The sequence below is a fragment of the Balaenoptera ricei genome, chromosome 7 (genome assembly GCF_028023285.1).
Source record: "Balaenoptera ricei isolate mBalRic1 chromosome 7, mBalRic1.hap2, whole genome shotgun sequence".
Taxonomy (NCBI): Eukaryota; Metazoa; Chordata; class Mammalia; order Artiodactyla; family Balaenopteridae; genus Balaenoptera; species Balaenoptera ricei.
The window spans coordinates 65,832,314-65,853,917 of record NC_082645.1 but is presented as its reverse complement, the minus strand read 5'-3'; the positions used below and the strand labels follow the sequence as shown (position 1 = coordinate 65,853,917).

General features: G+C 38.7%; 1 protein-coding gene across 1 annotated transcript in view; it reads left to right on the top strand.

Annotated features, from left to right (window-relative positions):
- The window catches only part of PDE11A (phosphodiesterase 11A), a 423,612-nt gene that overhangs the window by 145,136 nt on the left and 256,872 nt on the right, over positions 1–21,604 (top strand). Inside the window, exons 3-4 of the mRNA XM_059927271.1 lie at positions 13,474–13,563; positions 20,011–20,151. Coding sequence (XP_059783254.1) covers positions 13,474–13,563; positions 20,011–20,151 — 231 coding nt within the window. The remainder of the gene's footprint in view (positions 1–13,473; positions 13,564–20,010; positions 20,152–21,604) is intronic.

The following is a 21,604-nucleotide window of genomic DNA, read 5'->3' as shown; positions in this document are numbered from 1 at the left end:
CTTGTAGACAACATCTATATGGGTCTTGTTTTTGTATCTATTCAGCAAGCCTGTGTCTTTTGGTTGGAGCATTTAATCCGTTTATGTTTAACGTAATTATTGATATGTATGTTCCTATGACCATTTTCTTAATTGTTTTGGGTTGATGTTTGTAGGTCCTTTTCTTCTCTTGTGTTTCCCACTTAGAGAAGTTCCTTTAGCATTTGTTGTAGAGCTGGTTTGGTGGTGCTGAATTCTCTTAGCTTTTGCTTGTCTGTAAAGTTTTTGATTTCTCCAATGAATCTGAATGAGATCCTTGCTGGGTAGAGTAATCTTGGTTGTAGGTTCTTCCCTTTCATCACTTTAAGTATATCATGCCACTCCCTTCTGGCTTGTAGAGTTTGTGCTGAGAAATCAGCTGTTAACCTTATGGGTGTTCCCTTGTATGTTATTTGTTGTTTTTCCCTTGCTGCTTTCAATAATTTTTCTTTGTCTTTAATTTTTGCCAATTTGATTAGTGTGTGTCTTGGCGTGTTTCTCCTTGGGTTTATCCTGTATGGGACTCTCTGTGCTTCCTGGACTGGGTGGCTATTTCCTTTCCCATGTTAGGGAAGTTTTCGACTATAATCTCTTCAAATATTTTCTCTGGTCCTTTCTCTCTCTCTTCTCCTTCTGGGATCCCTATAATGCGAATGTTGTTGCGTTTAATGTTGTCCCAGAGGTCTCTTAGGCTATCTTCATTTCTTTTCATTCTTTTTTCTTTATTCTGTTCCTCAGCAGGGAATTCTAGCATTCTGTCTTCCAGGTCACTTATCCGTTCTTCTGCCTCAGTTATTCTGCTATTGATTCCTTCTAGTGTAGTTTTCATTTCAGTTATTGTATTGGTCATCTCTCTTTGTTTGTTCTTTAATTCTTCTAGGTCTTTGTTAAACATTTCTTGCATCTTCTCGATCTTTGCCTCCATTCTTATTCCGAGGTCCTGGATCATCTTCACTATCATTATTCTGAATTCTTTTTCTGGAAGGTTGCCTATCTCCACTTGATTTAGTTGTTTTTCTGAGGTTTTGTCTTGTTCCTTCATCTGGTACATAGCCCTCTGCCTTTTCATCTTGTCTGTCTTTCTGTGAATGTGGTTTTTGTTCCACAGGCTGCAGGATTGTAGTTCTTCTTGCTTCTGCTGTCTGCCCCCTGGTGGATGAAGCTATCTAAGAGGCTTGTGCAAGCTTCCTGATGGAAGGGACTGGTGGTGGGTAGAGCTGACTGTTGCTCTGGTGGGCAGAGCTCAGTAAAACTTTAATCCGCTTGACTGTTGATGGGTGGGACTGGGTTCCTTCCCTGTTGGTTGTTTGGCCTGAGGCAATGCAACACTGGAGCCTACCTGGGCTCTTTGGTGGGGCTAATGGCAGACTCTGGGAGGGCTCACGCCAAGTACTTCCCAGAACTTCTGCTGCCAGTGTCCTTGTCCCCGCGGTGAGCCACAGCTGCCTCCCGCCTCTGCAGGAGACCCTCCAACACTAGCAGGTAGGTCTGGTTCAGTCTCCCCTGCGGTCACTGCTCCTTCCCCTGGGTCCCGATGCGCACACTGCTTTGTGGGTGCCCTCCAAGAGTGGAGTCTCTGTTTCCCCCAGTCCTGTCAAAGTCCTGCAATCAAATCCCGCTAGCCTTCATAGTCTGATTCTCTAGGAATTCCTCCTCCCATTGCCAAACCCCCAGGTTGGGAAGCCTGACGTGTGGCTCAGAACCTTCACTCCAGTGGGTGGACTTCTGTGGTATAAATGTTCTCCAGTTTGTGAGTCACCCACCCAGCAGTTATAGGATTTGATTTTATTGTGATAGCGCCCCTCCTACCATCTCATTGCAGCTTCTCCTTTGTCTTTGCCTGTGGGGTATCTTTTTTGGAGAGTTCCATTGTCTTCCTGTCAATGATTGTTCAGCAGTTAGTTGTGATTCCGGTGTTTTGTAAAGAGGGAGTGAGAGCATGTCCTTCTACTCCACCATCTTGAACCAATCCTCTAAAATGATCTGTGCTTTTTTTTTTTTTTTTTTTTTTATAGTGGAAGCAACGGTTTTTTCTTTTTTTTTTTAATTTTATTTTATTTTTATTTTATTTTTATGGCTGTGTTGGGTCTTCGTTTCTGTGCGAGGGCTTTCTCTAGTTGTGGCAAGCGGGGGCCACTCTTCATCGCGGTGTGCGGGCCTCTCACTGTTGCGGCCTCTCTTGTTGCGGAGCACAGGCTCCAGACGCGCAGGCTCAGTAATTGTGGCTCACGGGCCTAGTTGCTCCGCGGCATGTGGGATCTTCCCAGACCTGGGTTCGAACCCGTGTCCCCTGCATTGGCAGGCAGATTCTCAACCACTGCGCCACCAGGGAAGCCCGATCTGTGCTATTTTTATTAGGATATGCTGTCAGAATTATTGTGTCTTCAAAAAATATTTGAGGGTTTTCTGTATTTCTCCAGATTCTGGAATAGTTTGAATAGCATATGAAGTACCTTGTTTTTTAAGGTTTGAAAGAATTTGCCTATGAAGCCATCTACACCTGACACCTTTTCTGAGAATGGTTCCATTACAACTTTCTCTATTATTTATTTCTGTGGTGACTGCTTTACTCATTTTCTCATTTTGTTTGATTCAATTTTGTTAATTTATATTTTCCTTAAAATTCAGAACTTGCCAATATATAACTTTTCAAATATATATGCTTAGGGTTGTGTGGAGAGTCTATTATAGTTCTTTTATTTTTTTCTTCGGCTGTGATTATATTTTCTTTATCATTTCTGTTTTAGTATATTTGTGGGGTTTTCCCCCTTATTCTTTTTGTTTTTTGGCCACACCATGCAGCATGAGGGATCTTAGTTCCCCCACCAGGGATCGAACCCATGCCCCTGCATTGGGAGTGCAGAGTCTTAACCACTGGCCCACCAGGGAAGTCCCTTTTTCCCCTGGTTAAACTAGCTAGTGATTTATATATGTTTTATTGATTTTCTCTACAAGGACCTTTTCTAGAATAATTTATCAGTTTTGCTGGTTGTTTTCCCATTGATTATTTTCAGATTTTATTTTTATTAATTCCTTCCTTCCATCTGTTTCTTTGGGTTTGAATTTTTGTTCTTTGGCTTACTCATATGGAATCTACCCCTGAAAATAAATAGTTGAATTATGAAGAGAAATAGCACCTAAAGGAAGTGATGAGACACTATTGCCGACTGACTGAACGTGGGTGAAAGTGGGAAGTGAGGATGGGGGCAGTAACGCATTATGGTTTTGAAGATTGCTTCCTAGCTTGTCAGCTAGACTGTTCTAAGATACAGAATGAGAGACCTTGGCTGAACTACTGATGAACCACATGGAATGCTTCTCCCTCACCTCTTTGGATTGATATGCCACTCTGGTAATAAACGATTAGCCCTTCCAAATTTCTCTTTGTTGTTAGGCCAAGCTTTAAGCTCTCTCTGTGTTCAAGGTTGTCCATTAAGAATGTCCTGAATTTACTCGGTATCATTTCTGTATTTTAGTTGCATAGACACAACTTACAAGTCTTTTACATTTATAATATTCATTTCAGGGTCCTATTACATTAATTAAATATTAATGCTCTAAGCATATGTTTCATAGCCTTCTCTGTTTCTTCTCCACTGGAGATTATTGCTGGAAATTAAAAAATAGTGTGGTTCATTATCCATGTCATTGGTGTTGCATTTTGATGATAAATTATTTTTGGAAAATGAAAACAAAATAGATAAGTAGAAGAATCCCCTCTGGGTCTCATGTGTTTCTCTGAATAGCAATTTTATATTTCCTCACTATTTTTCCTGAGATTATTACATATCTTCCATAAGCATCTATAAAATACTTAGCCATAGTCTTAAATATTGGAGATACTTTCTGAAGAGCTTCTAATGAGATTTTTAAAAATTACTGTGTGTGGTACAAAAATGCTCATACAAAAGTAGTTTTAAAAAAACCTAGTTTTTTATATGTGTAAGGCCTTTATATAGTTTCTTATCTTCTTTACTTATGACAACAGGAAACATTGGGATGAACAGTCAGTGTGTTTAAACTCATGACTTTTCTGGATGGGAAACCTGAGGTTAATGAGTTCTTGACACATTGTAAGGATGAGAGCGTCTTGGCTACAGTTAAAATAATTCAGAGATGGTGAGGGATGGTAGTGCTGAGCCAGAGAAGCTCAATGGTATGGAGATGGAGGCTTCAAAAACTGCTGAATTGCTATGATGTGCTTATGCCTATTTATGGACAACAATCCAAGAGGTCTTCAAGGTTTGGAAGTGGGTGATTCAATCATTAATGGTTCTTTTGGCACATAGGGCATTTTGGAGAAGGAAGCTCTTTCTTCAGGAAGAGAGGGGGATTGAAATGACAAGCTTGGTTTTGGAATGCTGAGTTTAAGGCAGTAAACAGACTTCCAAGTTGAAATGTCCTTTAGGCAACTGGTGATGTGGAGCTACAGCACAGAGAAAAGGTCAGCACCAGAGCGCCAACTTTAGAATCATCCCACAGGTTACCACTGAGACACAGGTAAGAGAAAAAGACTTTGGCACCTATTTATTTAATATGGTTGAATTCAGAGTTGAGTTCAATTTAGGACCAGGAATGCTAAAATTAGACTATAAGATAGAGGAAGCAAATGTTTTCAGAACTCAAGTTGTTGGATCAGGATCAGAAACTCCAAAACCTAAATCTGAGAAATAGCAGAGAGGGGCTGAGAGGAAATGGGGTAGGAAAATAGGAGAATGAAGTCAGAGGCAAAAGGAATTAGCCATGGACCAAAGTGCAAGAGTGAGGTAGGAGAAGCAAGTAAGCAGGAGGAAGTTTCTCAGCTACCTTAAATATCTGGCTGTACCAAGTTTGTTGTCTTTTCTAGCTAACTCTTGGTCAAAGGTTAATCCTTGCATGGCCAACCCACCTTATTTTGTAGGATTCTTATATTGTATGAATAAATCAATCCTTAGAGGGAAATTGTAAAAAAGAAGATTAGAAGGCCAAAGACTGAATCTGGAATTATAACTTAAATGGGGGAATCAGAAACACAGAAAGAGAAATAGGAGTGTATAGTACATGGAAACCAAGGTTTTAATATCTAGCTGGTGATCAAGTGTTAAAGGCTTCAGAGAGAACTTAGAATAGTTGATGGATCTTATGATCTGGTGATTGGAAAGTTATAGACAATCTTCCTGTATACTGAAGATTGTAAGCTAGAAGGTAGGATGTGAGGACCTGAAGACAAGCAGATGTAGGTCACACAGTGAAGATGGAAACAGCAATACCAGGTGAAGGGGAACACATTCCCCTTTGAAGGGAGAGGAGAAGAGTTGGACACAGGAGACAGAAATGATGATGATAGAGAGGAAGGGCCTAAGGTCTCTCAGAAAGGACAGAATGAAAAACTCCAGCAAATGACTTGCCTCCACAGACAAAACATGCCTTTTTCCTTGGGCCTAGGAAAAAAGATATCGTCCTGTGTGGACTGATATTGAGATAAGGTCGAGAGTAGATGAGGAAATACGTTACAACTTTGTATTAAGCCTAAAGTTCTCTGGAATCAGAATAGAAACAAACAAAAAGTCTGGTTAAGCTTTATACAGAAATAACATGTGATGAACAGATAAGCTACAGACTGGGAGAAAATCTTTGCAAAACACATAGCTTATAAAGGACTGGTATCCAAAATATATAAAGAATTAAAACACAACAATAAGCAAGCAACTCAATTAAAAAATGGGCAAAAGATCTGAACAGATACCTCATCAAGGAAGATATACAGGTAGCAAATAAACATATGAAAGGATGCTTAACATCACATGTCATGAGGGAACTGCAAATTAAAACAACAAGGAGATACCACAACACACCTGAATGGTTTACAGCCGGCTTTATTCAAAATTGCCAAAACTTGGAAGCAGCCAAGATGTCCTTTAATAGGTGAATGGATAAACAAACTGTAGTACATCCATATAATGGACTATTATTCAGTGATTTAAAAAAATGAGCTATCCAACCATGAAAAAACATGAAGACACCTTAAATGGATATTGCTAAGTGAAAGAAGCCAATATGAAAAGGCTACATGCTATATGATTCCAACCATATGACATTCTGGAAACAGCAGAACTGTGGGGTCAGTAAAAAGATCACTGGTTACCAGGGGCTTGGGGAGAGGGAGGGAGTAAAGAATAGAGCACAAGGAATTTTTAGGTCAATGAAACTATTCTGCATGACATTCTAATGGTGGGTACATGTCATTATACATGTGTCAAAACACATAGAATATGCAACTCAAAGATTGAACCCTAATGTAGACTGTGAACTTTAGTTCATAATAATGTATCAATATTGGCTCACTAATTTTAACAAATGTGCCACACTAACGTAAGATGTTAATAATTGGGGAAACTGTGTATGTTGTGGGAGGGAAGAAGGTATATGGGAAGTCTCTGTGCTTTCTACTCGGCTTTTGGGTAAAACTAAAATGCTCTAAAAAATAAAGTCTATTAATTAAAAGAAATTTTTAAAGGAATGAACTACTGATACATGTTATAACATGGATGAACCTTGTAAACAGTATACTACATGAAAGCAGTCAGCCAGACACAAAAGGCCAAATATTATGTGATTCCATTTATATAAAATGTCCACTACTTTAAGAACCATGAGTTATAAAAAACAAGGCGCTAGATAAATAAGATGGTTAAAGGAAGTACTGTGCTGCTAATAGGAAGAAATCATGTGACTATGTTTCAAATGTAAAGAAAAATGTATGTATCTCTCATCAGAAAATAGTCTAAGAGGATTTTTTCTGTTCATACATTGATTGTGATATAATAGAATTTTTCTAGCATCAGGGTGTTGATACCATGACTAAATTACTATATAGTGTGTCTCCTGCATTTATACATATGCTTGGTAAGTGGAGAGATCATAACAATGTTAATAGTTAAGACTCAAGAATGCCTGGATCAAAATGTAGCTTAAACTGATTTCTTACAGGAACTTTGAGTTACAAAAACGAACAGAGCAACTGGGCAGGCTGAGATATGTAGGTCAACCTACTTACGAAAATAACCTTGACAGAGTTACATAGGTAGATATTGCTGTAAAATTTCTTCACACAGTGAGAAGGAGTAGGCCAAGTTTACTGAGCCATAATATCTATTCATCTTAGACAAAGCAATCATAGTTTGTAGACCCATTGGACCATATCACATAGATGGCAATTGCTAATTATCAAGAAAGAGTCATGATTTTCAAAAATGAAAGATGGTTAATATTCTTAGAATATAAAGAGTCCTTACTAAGCAATAAAGATAGATGAATGTCCAGTAAGAAAAGATAAATAGGGCACATTAAGAAAAAAAAAGATAACCAACAAATTATGAAAAGTGTTCAATATCACTAGTAATCTAATAAATGTAAGTTAATACAAAAATGAGTATTGATTTGATCGATCATATAGACATAATTTTAAAAGGATAATAATACCCAATGTTACATGAGTAGGGCATTACTCTTAGTGGGAATATAAATTGGTAGAGCGTTTTTGGAGGCTGGTTTGGCAGTAGCTCTTAAGTTTTTTTTAATGCACATATTCTGCAACCTTAAAATTTCACTTCTAGGGCTCTGTCCAACAGAAGTATTGTCCAGCTGAACAAAAATATATTTGTAAGAAAGTTTATGGCAGTGTTATTTGTAATAAGGCAAAATTAGGAAACAATGTGAACGTCTACTAATAAGTACATCCACCCCCTAGAGTATTAGGCAGAGATTAAAAGAATTAAGTAACTGACAATGATTTCCAAGATATATTGCCAGGTGAAAAAGAAGGCATAGAACATAACCCACAGTCTGATTCCTATTGTGTTTACCACCACCCTAAAACTAGATATTATATGTATGCAGTTCATAAAAAAAGTACCCAGAAGAATACACTGTAAATGCTAATAGTGGTTGTTCCTTGGGAGAGGAGTGGGTAGCAGGACAGGAAACGAAGGGGGATCTGCAGTTATTTTACTGTATGTACTTCTATACTGTTGGATTTTTTTAAACGAAAACTAAAAATGTGTTTATTGTTAGGAGTTATTTAAAAGTGTACACACGTCAATGAATTAACATTAGTAAATCATTCAGAATATTGCCTGATTCAGAGGAAGTGCCATGTAAACATGTGTTAAATAAATAAGTTCAAATATTAGGGCTTTATTTTAAGAAAATAATCATGGGATGTGCAAAAATTTAATTGCAAGGCAACCACTAATCTACTTTGTTTCTCCATGCATTTTCTTTTTCCAGAGTACACAATGGGATATTTTTGCATCCATAAAAATTGGCCATTATAAGTGATAGCTGGTTATAAAAAGTGAAAAAAGCAGATAGCAAAATATTACGTATAGGATTATTATATAATACGCCTATTCGAGTTTATGTGAAGAGAGAGAGAGAGGAAAACTTGAATGATGGTCTCCAAAATGTTAACGGTGGTTACCTCTGAGTGGTGGAAATATGAGTACTTTTATTTTCTGTTGAAATCATATGACATTCCAAATTATCTTAGAAAGGACACAGCTCCTGAAATGGGTTCTTTCAGGGTTTTCCCTTTGATATCTGTGAATAAGAGGGTGGGAATTTAGAACTGCCTGTGGACATGAGAGGGTTATTTTTCCAAAGTCTCGGGGGTGGGGAATGGGGTCACATAGAGATAAGATTATCGGTTGATGTGATTAGTACCTGTATGATTCAGGTGCTCCGCAGACCAGAGCCTCTAAAAAGTCCAAGAGAGTATTTGATGTTGTACGGCTACTTGCCAGGAATTGGACTCGACCTGTCTACCGTGGAGAAGCTTGTCCTCTTGTGGATATTTTAGCCAATACTAGCTTCAAGGAGAGAGGTGAGGATAGTTGGAAGGGTGCTCACTCCAATTCTTCTGGGGGCCCAGCTTTGATACCCAGGGTCAGGAGCAGAAGCACTTACATCCCCCTCTCCTACGAAGAGAAAGTGGAGGACCAGTGAACTTTTCCTTCCTCATTTGCCATCTTGCTCGCCTGCATCTTTTGTGAATACAATTCTCCTCCCACCCCATTCTCTTTATGAGTGTTAATTCTTAAAGTAGACAGTTGCAAAAAAATATGTAATTGGATCATCTACTCCATGCCAATGTTTTTTTAAACAAAGTTGGTACTTTATGCCTCTGTGTACTTTTTGGAGACTTTTCTTCAAAGAGGGCACAGGTCTGAGAGAAAAAGGCATGCTTTAGCCAAGAGTATATACTTTGGTGTGATCTGACAAGATGCACTTGTAATTCTGATTCTCGAAATAAAAACCCGACATATTGTCTTTACTGAATTTGCATAGAAACAAAATTACAGTGAACTAAACTATACCTCTGGAAGGAGGAATTTCCTCTGGAGTTTCTAGAAAACTTCAAAGTAATTTTTTACTATTTCAAATATTCTATTTCTGAAAGACGTAGAAAGTGTTTCATTATGTGAAAATACTGTGACTGTTTCCTATTTTGATAACTTATTTTCCAAATCATTCTACTTGAAGAGTTTATTTAGCTTTTGAATTACAATTATTAAAACATCCCCAGTTCCAAAATCAGTGTGGCTTGAATCAGTGAAGCTTTGCCTTACAGTTAATGCCTGAGGGCAGAAGTGACTTGAGAGCCCAGATCTCAGGATCTGCGCAGAGAAAGGTGTTGGTGGGCAATCCCCTCACCCATTAATTTGGCTGACAGTGATGTGGCCCCTCCAGCTGTGTTGCTTTCAGGAGTGGGGTCCATAAAGGGGATGGCCCCAGGCCCCTCACTGTGAACCTCCAGTGTAGACCTCCAGTGTTCTTTAATGATATATAATTGGACCAGACCAGACCATGGGGCTTGAATAGCCTTTCTCTGTTGTCTGCAAGTTTGAAAGTGCTCAGTACCTACTGTCTTTCTTTAGGATATTGATGGACAGTCCCAGTGCTCAGATTTTATGCTTATTAGTGATACTTTTCATGAGTTTCCAGGGCTAAAGTGACTTTTTCACACTGTTTAATGATTTTCAGTTTAACTACCTTTCTGAGTGGGATGTTATAAAGATTAATTAGCCAATGTTCATAAAGTGCTTTCAAGCTGAAAAGTGCTGCACAAGGGTGTACAGACTCATTAGCTTTTTAGTCATTAAGGCTTTTTAGATCTTTTGGCATTCAGAAACTAGATGGTGAAGGCCAAATTAGTATTTTTTCTTGGAGGAGGGGGATTTCAGAAAGAGCAGAATAGAACAGTGTATCTTTTTCTAAAAAAGACATCTTTCGCACTGGAATGGAAAAAAGATATAAAAATATTTTTATTTTTCATTATCTCCTATTTCCATAATGCTTCAGCTTCTTCTTACTCCCTTCTTTCAAAATGTATTTGACCACTTCTCCTGCACATTTATTTAGAAATTCTATAGATTGTCATATAATTATCCATAATGGAGCTGAGTGTGGCCCCAGAGTGTTGAATTGTTGTGCCAGTGAATGACACAGTGTAGATCATTCCCTTGGTAAGTAAAGACCCCCTCTCAGTTTGCAGTGTGTCACGAAGTTATATATCGTCTCCATCAATAGTAAACTTCAGTTTTATGTATATATATATATATACATATATATATATATACATATATATATATATATTTATATATATTTCACATGTTCCTTTAGTCATTCTCTTCTTCCTACTTGCTTGACCTTATATAATACTTGGCCCCAGAAGGCAAATAAATACAGGGAAGGAGGAAGGAAAGAAAGGAGAGAGGGCAGGAGAGAGGGAGGAAGGAAGGAAGAAGTGGAAAGTTAACATATCTTCTCCCTTCCACCTCCATCATAGTCACTGTCTCCCCAGTAGAAAAAAAACCCCAGAAAACTGCAAGGAAGGTACTCTGTGTGTGTGTAGGTGATGCTGAAAGTGGTCCCATTCTGGCTAAAGGCAGGGAAATTCTGGCAGTATATCTGGCAGCTTTATGTCAACAGCTTTATACGACTTATCAACATACTTCCTAAGGCATGAGGGGGACTGGCAGGAAGAGCGGGTGACAGAAATAACACCTAGGTCTGGAAGGCAACATGTTGTAAGGAATGATCACCAGTTGTAGAATTAGATGACTTGAGTCCCTTTGTAGGTTTGAGCAAGTTTCCTGGGTTTCCTGATCTCTAAAATGGTCATGATGTTCCTCCATGAGGAGGTGATGTGAGATTCAAATGAAGAAATGAAGTGAGAGTGTCTGGCACATAACAGGTCCTCATTAAATATTAGTTTATTTTGTATCAGAGTCAGTGAAGGAATTTATCCTGAAAATATCTGTAAAAATCAATTCACTGATTTTTTTTAACCTCTATTCAATACCTTAATTCTCCCTTTAAAAGTGGGGTCTCAGCTATCACCTCACACCTATCAGAATGGCTGTCATCAAAAAGACCACAAATAACAAATGTCGACAAAGATGTAGAGAAAAGGGAACCTTTGTACACCGTTGGTGGGAACATAAATTGGTGCAGCCACTGTGGAAAACAGTATGACGGTTTTTCAAAAAGCCAAAAATAGAACTACCATATGACCCAGCAATCCCACTCCTGGATTGCTATCTGAAAAAAGCAAAAACACTAATTCAAAAAGATACATGCACCCCCAATGTTCATAGCAGCATTATTTACAATAGCCAAGATATGGAAGTAACCTAAGTGTCCGTCAACAGAGGAATGGATAAAGAAGATGTGGGGTGTGTGTGTGTGTGTATACACACACACACACACACACACACACAATGGAATACTACCGAGGCATAAAAAAAAGGAATGAAATTTTGCCATTTGCAGCAACATGGATGGACTTGGAGGGCATTATGCTAAGTGAAATAAGTCAGACAGAGACAGACAAATACTGTATGTTATCACTTACATGTGGAATCTAAAAAATAAAACAAACTAGTGAATATACCAAAAAAGAAGCAGACTCACAGATATAGAGGACAAGTTAGTGGTTACCAGTGAGGAGAGAGACAAGATAGGGGTAGGGGATTAAGAGGAACAAACTATTATGTATAAAATAAGCTACAAGGATATATTGTACTACACAGGGAATATGGCCAAAATTTTATAATAACTATGAGTGGAACATAACCTTTAAAAATTGTGAATCACTATGTTGTACACCTGAAACTTATGTAATATTCTACATCAACTATATCTCGATAAAAAAGTGGGGTCTCAGCATTCACTTCTACAAAATTCTGAATTACTTTTAGGGACACTCTGTCAGAGTTGAGTATGTCCAGGTAGCCAAAGCAAGATTTTAATAGTAAAGAAATGATAGGGATTGTGAAGTGCCAATCATCTTTTGTTCACCTCCAGCCCCTCTACAAAAGCACCTCCCACTCCAGGTAATTCTGTTCTGGGTATTCCAGGGGTGTCTCACACTTGCTCCTGGGTGGATCTGCCTCTGCTGTTTTCATCCCTCACCCACGGTGAGCACTGCACTGCCCTCTTCTGGGCATGGCAGGAACTGCTCGGTTTTGCTGCTGCCTCTTGACGTGGCATCATGGTGAGTGTGTGAGAGAGAGACAGAGAGAGAAACTGACTGTCATATAAAAAAAACATGCCCACATGCCCTTTTCCCTCTACTTTAGAAAAGTCCCAAAGCATTGTCTCTTTTCACAATGTCCTACGTTGTGAAGAGTTTACGGAAAGAATTCTTTCGGTTTTTACTTGAGACATTCTCTCTCTCTCTCTGGAATCAGAGATTCTGGAGATGAATTTGAGTGAGAGTGCCAGGAATTACTGAGAATCCCTAGACCTAGACCCCCTGTAATAAGAAAATCTTTGGTAGGATCAGGCCCATCGCACGTAGCTGTTTCTTCCCATAGGAGGAGTGCTCTCTTAAAGGGTACCCAGCCTTTCCTGGGTAGTTATAGCAACAGAGCAGTGGGTTCAGTTTGAACCCTTCTGCATGAGGCTCCTAGGCCTTCTGGCCCCTAAGTTCCTACTGGGCCCATCCTAACAGGCATGCTTAAGTCTGTAGCTGACAGAGTTCTGGCGTCAAGCTGAGATCCCTGCTATGGATACATGTGTACAAAGAAATTGGCTTATATCCTGCCTACCTCCAAGTGTGAGTATGGGCATTGCCTTAAATTCTAAATATATCAGACTTCATTTACTCATTTTTCGTTGATCAAGGAAGGAATACAAAGATGATTTAGACACAGTTCCTGTATCACAGCCATCATAGTCTGTTGCTTCACTTTATATCTTCATAGATGTGACTGTCCCTAGTTAAAGCTTGACTGTCCCTAGTTAACTCTGAAAAATATTCTCTCTGAAGTTAAGATACTAGTATCAACAACACCATACTCAGTCTCTGTGGTTGAAAAGATAGTATTGAAATCAGGCATATGAAGGAAATGTGGAATTTAGTTCCATATTTTTGTGTTTTAATGTTCATAACACTCTCTTTGCCCCCAGGTTATGCAGATGTATCTTCCATTTTGCGGAATTGCCATATCTAATGCTCAGCTATTTGCTGCCTCAAGGAAAGAATATGAAAGAAGCAGGGTGAGTAGAAAGAAACATTGCTGACAACCCTCAAAGCTCTCTTTCAAGTGTCTGTGAGTCATTATGTCTTTTAAAAACAGCAGATGATCTTTGAATAGTCCAGGAATCCTTTTTATTTGTATAATCCTTCAAGTCTATGGTTGAAGATCCCCTTTAAGCAATAAACCCAAATGGAAGTGGATATAAATTCTCTGTTGTTGTTTGCAGGAAATAGCTTCTTTTAAAAAGGAAATTAATTTCACATCTATACTTCAAGGCAGCAGATATATTCTTGCTTACTTATAGCTTTGAAACAATAACACAATTTAGTGATTTTTTTACAATTTGGTTCCCTTAAGAAGGAAGGTATGTTACAAATGATTTCACCCCACATCACAAATTTTGAATTGAAAGTTTTCCTGGAAGAGCATCACAAGGTAACTGGACAATAATGCTGCAAGCACCATCTTATAGGATTATAAAGAAACTCACATAGAGGGATTGACCTCATATACCTTCACCAATTATAGGGTTAAATAGTAAAAAACAAAACAAAACAAAAACAAAGACTGGGGCTTCCCTGGTGGCGCAGTGGTTGAGAATCTGCCTGCTAATGCAGGGGACACGGGTTCGAGCCCTGGTCTGGGAAGATCCCACATGCCACGGAGCGGCTGGGCCCGTGAGCCACAACTACTGAGCCTGCGCGTCTGGAGCCTGTGCCCCGCAACGGGAGGGGCCGCGATAGTAAAAAGGCCCGCGCACCGCGATGAAGAGCGGTCCCCGCACCGCGATGAAGAGTGGCCCGCACTTGCCGCAACTAGAGAAAGCCCTCGCACGAACCGAAGACCCAACACAGCCAAAAATAAATAAATAAATAAAAATAAAGTAGCTATAAAAAAACAAACAAACAAAGACTGGTGCTCAAATAATTGTGAAATGATCAAATACAGATTAAATTATATTAGGCTCACTATACTTTTAAATATAGGGAAGTTACTGTCACAATTTAGAAATATATTTAACAAGAAGATGTTCAGAAAGGTTGGAAACCCTCAGTTAATTATCAAATTGATTAAAAGTTTCATTTGCTAAGCATTATGATTTATGAATATTTCACAGGAAACAATTGACAGCTACAGCTATCTTCTTTAGCACAGCATACCACCTGTTTTCTCTGACTTGGATCCTGTTGTCATCTTTAGCCCCATGTCTTACCATTCTCCTCCTTTCATTGGACACCCCAGCAATACAGTCCCCAGTTTCCAGAAAACAGTCTGTTTCACTTTCTCATTCCCTTAGTAATATTTCTTCCTCTACCTTCAATGCCTTATGTCCACCTTCTTCCTCCCACTGCTTTTGCCTTGCATTTCCTTCAGGACCCAGCCTTGTCTTCCACTTAATCTTTCCTTTGCTTGTTGTTTTGCCTTGTATATACCACCATTGTTTTATTGTGGGCACTTACCACACTGTATAATATGTATTGATGGCCCTCCTCTCCAACTACATTTTAAATTCCTTAAGGAACACTCTTTGCATCCTCATGTATTCATTTATGCGCTCAACAAATACTTATTTTGTGGTACTCTTCAGACACTGTCCGTCCAAAGCCCCTGCCTTCATAGAACTTACTATTTTAGTGGGAACAGTAGATAATAGACAAACAAGCAAATAAAAATTATTATAGTATCAGGTAGTGATAAGTGCTATGAAGAAGAATGAAGTGAGGTAATGGAATACAGACTGGTTGCTGAAGGATAATTTCGGAGGATGTTTATTTCAGAAGGTGATCAAGAAGGTGTCTATAAAGAGATGATATTTGAGCAGAGACCTGAATTAAATGAAGGAGTAAAGCCACACAAAGATCTGGGAAGAACATTCCAGGCAGTGGAAATATCAAGTGCAAAGGCCCTGGGGTAGGAGAAACCTTGGTCCATGTGTCTAGAGAGCAGAGAGGAGAGACCTCAAATAGCCAAAACAATCCTGAGAAAGAAGAACAAAGCTGGAGGCATCACACGTCTTGATTTAAAACTATACTTCAATGCTATAGTAATCAAAATAGTATGGTACTGGCACTAAAAACAGACACATAGACCAATGGAATAGAATCAAGAGCCCAGAAATAATCTCATGCATATATAGTCAACATCTATTTGACAAGGGAGCCAAGAATACTCAATGGGGAAAAGGTAGTTTTTTTTCAATAAATGGTGTTGAGAAACCTAGATATTCACATGCAAAAGAATGAAATTAGACCTCTGTCTTACATCACTCACAAAAATTTACTTGAAAAAGATTAAACACTTAAATGTGAGACCTGAAACTGTAAAACTCCTAGAAGAAAATGTAGGGGAAAAGCTCCAGTGATTTTTTTGGATCTGATATGAAAGCTCAAACAACAAAAGCAAAAATAAAGTGGGACTACATCAAACTAAAAAGCTTCTTCACAGCAAAAGAAACAATCAACACAATGAAGAAGCAACCTATGGAATGGGAGAAAATATTTGCAAATCATACTTATCAATAAGTGGTTAATATCCAAAATTTATAAGGAACTCATACAACTCAATAGCAACAACAACAACAACAAAAGTAATCCAATTAAAAAATAGGCAGAGGATTTGAATAGACATTTTTCCAAAGAAGACATACAAATGGCCAATAGACACATGAAAAGATGCTCAACATCATTAGGGAAATGCAAATTAAAACTACAATGAGATATTACCTCATACTTGTTAGAATGGCTATTATCAAAAAGATAAGAGATAACAAGTGTTGATGAGGATGTGGAGAAAAGGGAACCCTCTGTGCACTGTTGATGGGAATATAAATTGGTATAACCCCTACGGAAAGCAATATGGAGGTTCCTCAAAAAATTAAAAAAAAAATTACCATATGATCCATCAACTCCACTCCTGAGTATATATCCAAAGGAAATGAAATCACTAGCTCAAAAATATCTGCACTCCCATGTTCATTACAACATTATTTACAATAGCCAAGACATGGAAACAACCTAACTGTCCACTAATAGATGAGTAGATAAAGAAAATTGTGATACACACATACACACACACAATGGAATATTATTTAGCCATAATACAGAAGAAACTCCTGCCATTTGTGACACCATGGATAAAACTTGAGGGCACTGTGCTAAGTGAAATAAGTCAGACAGAGAAAGACAAATAGTATATTATCTCACGTATATGTTGGATCTATGGAAAGCAAAGCAGAACTCAACGAAGCAGAGTGTAGTATGGTAGTTGCCAGGCATTGGGGTGTGAGGGAAAAGGAGAAATGTTGGTCAAAGTATACAAACTTCCAGTTGTAAGATGATAAATTCTGGAGATCTAGTGTTCAGCATAGTGACTATAGTTAATGATACTGTATTATGTACTTGAACATTGCTGAGAGAATAAATCTTAATGTTCTTACCACACAAAAAATGTTATTATGTAAGGTGATGGGTGTGTTAGCTAACCTTAGTGTAGTAATCATTTTGCAATATATAGGTGTATCAAATCATCACGTTGTACACCATAAACTCACACAAAGTTTTCTGTCAATTATATCTCAATAAAACTGGGGGGGAGGAGAAATAATGTGGTTGGTCAGTGAGAAGTGAGAGATTCTACAAAAAAATTAGCAGTAAAATATATAAGGCTTACTGATATTGGAAATGAGTGAAAACGACTTTAGGCTTGTACAGGTGGCAAGTAAACAGTTGGATACAGGAATCTAGAGTTTTGGGAAGATGTGAAGACTCGAGATTAATATTTGGGAACCATCAGCATATAGATGGTATTTAAAACTAGGCTACAGGTGGGGAAAATATATGGGTAAGACAGGGAAGAGGTCTAAGGATGAGCCCAGGAGCAAAAAAGGTCATAAGAAGAAGGAGGTGGGGAAATGCAAGTGACACCAAGAAGCAGGGAGTGTTCAGCTGTGTGCAAGGCTTCCAATGTCTGTTGAATTGCATGTCATCCTAGATTTTCTTCTTTTTTTCTCCTATTTTGGAGAAAATAGTCTGCATTGTTATTTGTGAAACTTTTATCACTTGTTAGTAAAGCAGAAATTTTTAATTAGAAACAATAAAATTACTATAATGTGATTTGTCAGTGCAAAACTCAAGGCACAATTAGTTTTTCCTCTGAGATAAATGTTCTTGTATACGGGTCCCAGAGGCCCCATCCATGCAGTCACAACAAATTGAGAAGTTAAATAATTGTTCAGTTAATATGATTCATCTGAAGAAATAGTCTGGATGATTAAGGAAATAATGTCTTCTCCCTTAATAACAGGGGATTTTGTTGGTAATTATGCAGACAGTTGCCTCATTTTTAATGTTATATTTGCACATGAAATTATTGCACATTGACCTCTTACAGCGATTTGCTGTCCAAATGCCAAACGGACAGGATACACTTAAAACTTTTTTCACCTCCTGGTGTTTCTCTTTGCTTTGGGATCATAGAGCAATGCATGGCCCTTAGCCATAGTCACAGGCTCTCTTTAGAGAAAATGCTACCCAAGATATTGGGTCCTCTTTTAGATGCTCAGTGAACTAGACTCATTTCATGGATCTCTTAACTCATTCAAATGCTTTTCTACCTGAATAGACTCAGAGAAGAAATGTTCACATGTTTCAGATGGTTTCAGGACAAATCAAATTCATTACCAAAGTTGAAAATTAGTCAACACCATCTACCAGAATAGATGTGAATTTGAAAACCCATGAAATCCTTTTGTGACAGGTCAGACTGGAGAGTGCACATCTTATTAAATTCTATTGAATAAAGCAGCCTCTGGCCAATTCACTGGCTGTGTAATTTTCTGATTGCACTCTGATAGAGGCATAATATCTGCTACCTTTAAATGACCCACTATTCCTCAATCTCCAGAAATATCCATGTAATTAAAAATTCTAAATAAATATTATCTCAATGCATAAATTGCAAGCTAACTTAGCTGGATAAAATGACAAGTTATTACAATTTCACTCTTAAATGAGTATACAGTTTTCAAGTTAGAATTTAAGTTTTTTCTTTAATTTTTGTGCTTTTCATTCTATTGTTTTAATAGAAGTTTTAATGGTGATTTCTTTTTGAGAATTATAATGGTATTTAAATGTTCTCCTGGACAGATTGGGATGAAGCAATACTTCTTGTGTAGAGGGATTAATGGAGTTTTTGTATATATTTTTGAAGGCTCTGAAACTTAACTAGCATCCACCACTGTGATTCTTTAAGAGTTCTGTGAGAGATGGGTATTAGTGAAAATAAGTCTTGAGTTTGACCATGAAGCTATTTCTTCCGGTTGGTGAGGAAGAGATGCTTTGTAATTTTCTGAAATAAATGTGCATTAGAGAGAATCAGGTATCTGTTATTCATAAAATGTTGGGTTTTGTTTTTTTTTTAAATATTTGAGTGAGCTGTCCCACTTTTTTTTTTTAATTTATCTATTTATTTATTTTTGGCTGTGTTGGGTCTTCGTTTCTGTGCGAGGGCTTTCTCTAGCTGCGGCGAGCGGGGGCCACTCTTCATCGCGGTGCGCGGGCCTCTCACTATCGCGGCCTCTCTTGTTGCGGAGCACGGGCTCCAGACGCTCAGGCTCAGTAGTTGTGGCTCACGGGCCCAGTTGCTCCGCGGCATGTGGGATCTTCCCAGACCAGGGCTCGAACCCGTGTCCCCTGCATTGGCAGGCAGATTCTCAACCACTGCGCCACCAGGGAAGCCCAAAAAATGTTGGTTTTATGCCTAGTCACATTGCAGAAAAACTACTGTAGGAGGGGAAAAGCCTATCAGTAATGATTATATGAGATCATGTAGTCATTAACTATATGGAATATAGTCATACAGTTATATGAGGAATTTATGTGGGATTATATGGACTGGCACTATTCTCAAGTTACATTTTACAATTTAAGACTGTGTTATAGGAACTTCCCTTGTGGCGCAGTGGTTAAGAATCCGCCTGCCAATGCAGGGAACACGGGTTCGAGCCCTGGTCTGGGAAGATCCCACATGCCACGGAGCAACTAAGCCCATGTGCCACAACTACTGAGCCTGTGCTCTAGAGCCCTCGAGCCACAACTACTGAGCCCGCGTGCCACAACTACTGAAGCCTGTGTGCCTAGAGCCCGTGCTCCGCAACAAGAGAAGCCACCGCAGTGAGAAGCCTGCGCACCGCAACGAAGAGTAGCCCCCACTCGCTGCAACTAGAGAAAGCCTGCGCGCAGCAACAAAGACCCAACGCAGCCTAAAATAAATAAATAAATTTACATATAAAAAAAGACTATGTTATAAAATGAAATGATGGAAGTGTGTCAAAACAACCATAAACACTTTAAAAATTAGTCACACAAAAATGTTTATATTTTTATAGCAAAGACTAAATGGAATTTTGAGAGAAGAATTTTAATTCAGTCTCTTAGCCACCTAAATACATCCACTTTATCTTTCCTAGGCTTTGCTAGAGGTGGTTAATGACCTCTTTGAAGAACAGACTGACCTGGAGAAAATTGTCAAGAAAATAATGCATCGGGCCCAAACACTGTTGAAATGTGAACGCTGTTCTGTTTTACTCCTAGAGGACATCGAATCACCAGTAAGTCGTCTTTTATCTGTCATCTGCGTTAATGAAGTAAAGTTTAGTTTAGTTTAGTTGTAATTAAGTTTGTGAAATCGTGACTTGAACCACTCTTTTGTGACTCTTCTAACCATGAGGTGAGGTGACATTTTATAAAAGTAAAGTTTTTAATTTCCTTTACATGTATTTTCAGTCTTGATCTGCTGTCACCTGAGAAACATAGACTCTTCCACTGATGGGGGACCTTAGACGTCTAGCCTAGCCCTGTGTATACAGATGAGGCAGCTAAGGGTTGGAAGGGTTTGCCCAAACTCACACAGCTGAATAGAAGAGAAGCTTGGGTGCCAGCCTCCCATTGTACCCACCCAGCAAGGGAAGGCCCTCAGCACTGGTGGGCATGGATCGCAACCCACACAGTGCTCCACAGCCCTCTTTGGGGGTGGGGTGAGGAGAAGCAGACGAACCCTGGGGAAGCAGTCCCTTTGTGCTTGAGCTGAGTGGAGCGACCAGCCTGAGCTGGGCTGTGCTCTCCAGCAGAGGTCTGTCCTGCTGCTTCCCAGGTGCAGTTTCCAGGTTCTTCCACTGCTGCTTCAGACCTGTGGACACTTGCACAGTGCACTCCAGTCAGGAGGCGGAGGCTCCTTTCCTCCTCACGCAGGGGCTACTCTTACTCCAAGGGCAAGCAGCTAGGTCTCAGCCTCAGGCCTGCCACACCGTGGCTCTCAGGGTCTCTTAGACCCTCTGGCTCTCTGTGGGAAATCTGCTGGTTAAATGCATAACAATATTGAAAATAATGATCATCATCAGTCTAACTTCTTGAAAGTTAAATGTCTAACCCTCAACAGCAGTTTAATATCTTTGCCGTGAGCTCTCGTCAAAGACCAGGAATTGTCTAGCAATTAAGTGCTGTTTTAATACCTCAGAGAATGATATTTTACCATACTTTACTTAAAAAATGTTGTTGTCTTTACGTTTAGGTTTGCTTTCCTCAAAGAATGAGAACCTTAGGATAAATTTTGGAGATTTAATCATAAGTATTGTAAAACTTACAACATTAAGCTTTAAAAAATTTTTTTTATTGAAATATAGTTGATTTACAATGTTGTATTAGTTTCAGTTGTACAGCAAAGCGATTCATATATATACGTATATATAAATAACTGAAAACCTGTATATATTCCTTTTTTAGATTTTTTTCCGTTATAGGTTATTACAAGATATTGAGTATAGTTCCCTGTGCTATACAGTAGGTCCTTGTTGGTTATCTATTCAACATTAAATTTTTTAAAAAATCTATATATGTTTAAAATGTTTAGGAGTGTTTCCCTATATCTTAGCAGAGTTTGGCGTTATTTCTGCTCAGCAGGTGTGGTTTAAGCAAACAATAGCCTTGCAATTATCCTGCGATTGTGTAAAGCTCAGTGGAACCTTGGGAGAACACACACACACACACACACACAAACACACACAC